Source organism: Opisthorchis viverrini (genome assembly GCF_000715545.1).
Source record: "Opisthorchis viverrini unplaced genomic scaffold opera_v5_1076, whole genome shotgun sequence".
Classification (NCBI taxonomy): domain Eukaryota; kingdom Metazoa; phylum Platyhelminthes; class Trematoda; order Opisthorchiida; family Opisthorchiidae; genus Opisthorchis; species Opisthorchis viverrini.
Window position 1 is genome coordinate 1,293 of NW_008752894.1, and position 6,337 is coordinate 7,629.

At 41.5% G+C, this 6,337-nt stretch overlaps 2 protein-coding genes across 2 annotated transcripts; one reads left to right on the forward strand and one right to left on the reverse strand.

Annotated features, from left to right (window-relative positions):
• Positions 1-1,081: 1,081 nt before the first annotated feature.
• On the forward strand, positions 1,082-1,402 carry T265_15809 (hypothetical protein; the record flags this gene model as incomplete). Its single annotated transcript, XM_009179173.1, has 1 exon — positions 1,082-1,402. A coding segment is annotated over one exon (321 nt), but the record flags the coding sequence as incomplete, so codon positions are not given.
• Positions 1,403-4,733: 3,331 nt separating this feature from the next.
• Positions 4,734-4,961, reverse strand: T265_15810 (hypothetical protein; the record flags this gene model as incomplete). The annotated part of the gene is made up of 1 exon (XM_009179174.1): positions 4,734-4,961. A coding segment is annotated over one exon (228 nt), but the record flags the coding sequence as incomplete, so codon positions are not given.
• Positions 4,962-6,337: the final 1,376 nt, after the last annotated feature.

A 6,337-nucleotide genomic window follows, 5' to 3' on the forward strand; every position in this document is an offset into this window, starting at 1 on the left:
AACCGAAACAAGATCTGGACAGTCTGACGTACAGCTGCATCATTTTACATATGACGTTTCTTGTTAGGTGGTTCACGGGGACATTATCTACAAAAATGAACAGATATTTGCAACCGGCACAAAACGTTTGAGATGGCGAACGCACGTGTATAGAGAAGCTGCCATCACTGATGTCCTTATGACGCATTTAAAGATATCCTTTCAAGGAAAGGTGAAATATAACCGTATCCTGATTGTTCTTTTTTGAGACACAATCACTGTTTAGTCTTAGATCTGAATACTTCACTTCTGGCCGTGATTCTGCTGACCGTAACTGAACTACGAAGCAACGTTTCCATCATTTCATCCCAATGGTACTAACTTCAAGCAGTTCCTTGCCTAACTGGTGAATAGATGGTTAATTTTCTGAACCATAAAATGAAATCAAAATGATATCCAGAACAAACTAATAACACCCGAGGAATAAAAAAAATTTCAATTGACAAAAACACCCTGTTGAAAACATGTCAAAACAAAAGGCCTCATTCGACTCCAAAGTTTCGGACAAAGTTTCGGACTGATGATTCCATCAAGCCTGTTGTTTATTACCAAATATTATTTTATTTGTTTTTTTGTGTAATCAAATTCACTTTTTGATGCCAATCCGCTCACACTTCAAGAAAAGAAAACATTACGTAAGCCCGCACCCCACAGAAGAATTTTTTTGGTATCCAGGTAAAAGCCATTGTTTTTCTCTGCCAGTCTACCACTTTCAACAAATATCGACCGAGATTCATGGCCTCCACATGCCTTCCGAGAGACAGAGAGAGAGAGAGTTGCACACAAAAGCCATGCACCAATCAATGGTGAACGCAAATTTGATCGTCTAACCAGCTGTGAAGTTCTCCATCCACACATACGCACGTCCTTGAACAGTATGCAAATCTAGCACCGCCGCGATCGGGAGACTTACAACAATCAGTTAAATATTCATATCTCAAATTGCGCTAAAATACGTTTGAACCAAATGAAAACTGCTGGTCGCCACATCCTGAACCTCCGCTTTCCTTGAAGGGACCATTCACTCTGTTTGTGGTTGACAATGGGACAAACGTCGACCAAAGCTAATGGTTATTATACTTGGTCGCAAAACCAGTCATCACTTCGCGGAGACAAAGTTGTCTGCCAACAGCGGCTAACTCGGGAGAGAGTTGATTCCGATGAACCTGATAGACGCCACTATGGGGCTGTCAAAGACAAACAAATCTTTTCATCCACCAAACGGGCTTTGACAAACTGGATAGTCGAGGAAGCCCCGAACTATATAGTGAGGGTTAGAAGTGCGAACAAAGGGAAAGGTTACAAGGATGTGCATGCCGATTTGATGTCAAGGGAATCTGGTACCATACAGAATGAAAACCACGGTAAGTTAAACAACATTGAGATGAATGGCCAAAAATTCACTTTTTCAAAGTTTCCGTATCGGTTGGTTTTGTCAACATAAGATTAAAACTTGATCACGGAACCGGTAACAACATTATGTTGGGTTTAATTGGATACAGTACTGATTTCAGGATCCTGACTTTGCAGAACTGCAGCAAAGGCGTGATCTATGGTTTAAAATTTCTGACTGCAATCAGTGGGATGGTTTTTTTCCTCCAGCCTTGGGAAGCTCATTTTATTTTTGCAATGCACTACTCATAAGGTTGCTAAAAACTCCCCATTTCATTTTGTCAACGTCACGTTGTCTAGGAAACTTCTAGTAAGCTTGCTGGAGCTGGCAAAACGCTTATGAGGTTGCGCAACTAGCGTGTGTTTTTTTCTCTTCAAGGCAAATTCATAACAAAGGGCAACAGCTAGTGCGGTGGGACGCAAGCAAAGATGACATTGTAAACAAGAAAGTTAGGTGTAGTGAGCAACTTTCAAAATACTGACCTTCTTACTTAGGAAAATACAACAGTGACATTCCAGGACTAAGATGGTAAGTTCTGATGGCGCAAGATTTGGGAACGTTTAGTCATCAGCGAAGAAAAACAGTAAAAAGCGAATCGTAGCGTGAGCCTGGTTGAAGGATGAGTGAAACCACTTGGAACATTCAAGTGAACATAGTGGGAGGTTGTTTAGCTTAGCAGATCATCACTGACGAGCAGGAAAAAGCAAAACAAAGGTGTCTACAAAGTTGTGGACACCGTGATAACTGAGTGTTTGGGGGATAGAAGAGACAAAATAAAGGCACAGTAATGGCAAATCGAGAGGCAACTGAGACACCGTATGCTCATTAACATACGGCCAATCTACAGGAGGTGTCTTGTTAGCGTCAGTAGGTGTGTGTGTGTGTGGGGGGGGGGGTAGAATGAGAAGATCCCGTCTGTGGTTAGTACAGAGTTGGGATCTGATGAATGCTGGCCCACATGAGGTAGAGAAAATCGTCTGAATATAACTAATTTAGCCGATTCAATCTTCGTCTTCGCAAAATCTTACACCCCCCTAATATGAGTGTTGCATTTCTATGCCAGTGGGTCGAAAAACATAATTCCTTTATGAGGATCGCGAGCATTGACTGATGACCAACATTTGAGGGACAAACATATGGTGGGCGGGAAAATACCTCAGGTCACTGAAGTCCAATCTTTGAACGAAGTATTTATTTGACCTGTTGAAGTCACCCGTGAAGATATATCAGAAGAGTCAGCAAAAACGATGGCCACAAAGCTGACATTTTTGTCAACCGGAGAGGCGCTGAAACCTGGGAAGGTCTTTAGAAAAGTTGATTACTAGGTTCGCACTGGATCAATCAAAACTACTTTGTGTTTGGACAGCAGTCATACACCATTTAATGCACAAATTCGGCCCACTAGTTCGATCATGGTGGATCATGGTAAAAAGGAACTCATTTGAACCGATTTTCCCTCGGCATCTTAATGAAGCCTCTTCTTCTTATGCATGGTTGCTCCAGTGCACTTGTATCTAGAAGTCCAATAATTTTCTCATCGCTTATAAAACCCAGTTACAAAGAACAGGTAATTGTTTTCGGTCTGGCAGAAAATTGTCAGAGTGTGTGAGCTTTGAGCATGTTCATAGGATCTTGGAAACCAATCTTCCAATCCCATCTATCATCATATGTCCGTTCCCACCAAGCTGCGCGACTGTTAGACACGATGTTGGAGCAGTACCTGACATAACATCTGACCTATAAAAAGATATCGGTCTGGTTAGTCCGTTCTGGATTTCGCACGCACTGGTGGTAAGCACTCCGCGTATGACGAAACTCGACGGTACCGTGTTTGGAGCTAGGGTGAAGTTATAACGGTGGATGAGGAAGGTAAGGGATTCGTGTTGCCTCTCATCTTTTTATTCGTCAACCCACTGCTACCCAAGATTTACTGTAATCTATATCGGGTGCTGGATAAACAGTTCGTTGAAATCTTACTCATTTGGCTCATTGTGAAAAGAACTATTCCTGAGGCATAAATGTTGATATTTTTCCCTCTCAGAAAGTGTATTGGCCCATTTTGAACATTTAAAAGATTTGAATATGCATTCCTGTGGGTTACGAATTTTTCCACGGACTTTTTCCCTTAGATCATGCAAAACGTTTTGGTTAGAACCGCAGTTCGTAGTCAGCGCAAGTCACTTAATAAAGACAGTCATTTCAGTCTGTCTTAAGGGCTACCCATAATTAAGAGCGGGGTGTGCATTTGGATAGGTGTATACATTTCTATGCGTACATTAGGCCCAACTCATCGTCCTTGCATGTACAGTCGAACTACGTAATCCTACCTATTGACTGCAGTCCGTCAAACACAAATCCACAAGAAACTAATACGAAAATGGTAAGGGAGGTTTCTATTATTTCTATAAAGTTACAGTTAATGTTTTTCATCCGAATTCTCGCAAACCTACCTGCTATTACCATGGGTTCTAGAGTTTTCTTTCTATATTTCACCGTTTATATTTGTGGTCATTCACAACAAATGTTCAAATCAGCATGAAACCTGAGATTCTGTGGAACAAAGAAATTCCCCCACAGTGGTACGAGATTTACTACACACGCCGGCTTTGTTACAATTTCTGCCACGCAAATATCAGAGTTTCGGCAACACCTTGGATTTACTGTCAACCAACGCTCAACAAGGAATCATCTGCTTCTGTGGTAGTCCGCCATTTAGAATTTCCTCATGTATAAGTGCAAGAAAATTAGGGTAGCTCTGCCGCGTTTACCTTAGCGAATGCCTCATCTCTCATGGCCAGCAGTGGTGCCTAGTGTACACTTTAATGTTTCCTTAAAAATACCCGCAAGAAAGCTCAGCTTCTTCCTGCAGAAAAATCTCGCCAATAGGAACCACACTTTCAAAGGATTTTCTCTGTGAATTTTTGAATATACGGAAAAACTGGCGTTTTGCTTCATCTTCAGAGTTTTTATCTGCTTCATACTACGTGAAATTCTCGAGCAAGGAATAAAACCTCCTGTGTGTGTGAACCACGCTCATAAGTGTATTCGGAGTTGTCTCTTTTACGCTTGATTGGGGCTCGGCTTTGAAGACTGTGACTGATTACACCACCTTTAACTTGGTCTGCCCAAGTGATCATTACACGAGAGGTCGCACAATCTGAATAGTGCTCGGACGCTGGTCTTCTGCGTCAAACTCAACTTCACTGACAACACCTTCTTTGAATTCCACCCAACGCACCCGTAATGATATGGTCTTCTACATACAGGGTTAGGATTTGCCGCACTTCTACAATTTTCTCACCGTAGTCGTCATTTTGTTTGATACGGCAACCAAACACGCAAAAGTTTCGTTTATGATATGGCCTTCTACATACAAGGTTAGGATTTGCTGCACTTCTACGCACTTCTTCTCTCCGTAGTCGTCATTTTGGGTGACACGGCAACCAAACACGCAAAAGTTTCGTTTAGCATTGCACACTGCCAGTATAGAGTGGGCGGATGACTCAACGAGTAGGTGAGCGGCATTCATAAAAAATGAAGATATTTGGACCTAAAGAGATCTCCTTTGTTGCCAATATCTTTATGGTGCAAAAAATACCCAGCGGATCTCAAAAGATGGGCAAAGATCTACCACGTGAAGTTGCCGAAATTCATGTGAGTGCTTGGTGCAACTCGCAGCCTTTACGTGCATCGGTTCATAAAACTATCCGACTTTTGACTTATATCCTCGGCCGGTGATGGGGATGGCGAGAAACCAATTGAAGACCATAAACTTGTTTTTTTCGTTCATCTTAAAACTGAAACAAGAAGGCCGATATAGTTTCTTTAGGTCACACAGGTCGCAGTTACAAGCTGTTCCATCTAGTGAGTCACATTGCCCGGAAAATCCGCACCGGGAGAAATCCCTCTCCCGATGGGAGTTTTCTTCGGAAACTATGTACTATGATCAATCAATGACTTTATATTCAACGTACCATGTGAAAGCATACTGGTAGTATTCTACCCAAGACTCTGGAGAACTTTTAGAAGTGTGTGCGAGTCTTTATGTCCCACGGCATGCAGACTTCTCAAGGAGTTCGTATCTTCAAGTTATCTTTTGAGAATTAAAGTAACGTTTATCTCTATTATCTACATTTTTACTTAGTCCATCTGGCTGTCAGTAGTTTTGTCTTGATTGCATGCACTCACGGACATGGGAAAATATAAATTCCGATTTTGAGTTCTGATCACTGTTTGGTATCCAGTTGCTGCTTTTGATAATGCTTCTCCGTGAGAACAAAAAAACACCTGGTCTACTTTACTGGTTAGCCAGGAAGTTTTTGATTTTCTAGCAGAATGCAAAATTTCAGACCGTATCAAACCATTGGTTTTATGCCTCTAGATTAAACCAGTAGTGATCTACACCCGATTTCACTTTCAACAATCTTTTACTAAAAAGCACGTGTGTAACCCATCACTGACCATGTCTGTGACTGTGGAACTTATTTTCAACATGTCTTGCGACTGATCTGGGGAAATCGACCAAAAAGATGCAATTTTTCCATCTTCCCTCCTTACCTCCGTATGTTTTCTATAGAATAGGCCTATTCTGAATTTGTGATTAAGTTCTCCAGTAGAAAGTTGTAGTGAATTATCAGAAAACCAGTCAAGGGTTGTCTGATGACGCCATTATCTCTTGAGGACGATTCTCTCTTGAGGACGGAAATCGATCGATCGAATAGAACCCGAATAGATACTGAGAAGGCAGCCTTAAATAGGTTTTCTTAGGTAGTCGTAATGAATCTTGATAATTTTTTACCTAAAATTGTCGTGAAATCATCAGTTACTACTAGAGAATACTCTACTTCCGACTGGAGAATTTGACGTTAACCAATAGTTGCCAGTTGTGATGAAGCATTCCCCAAT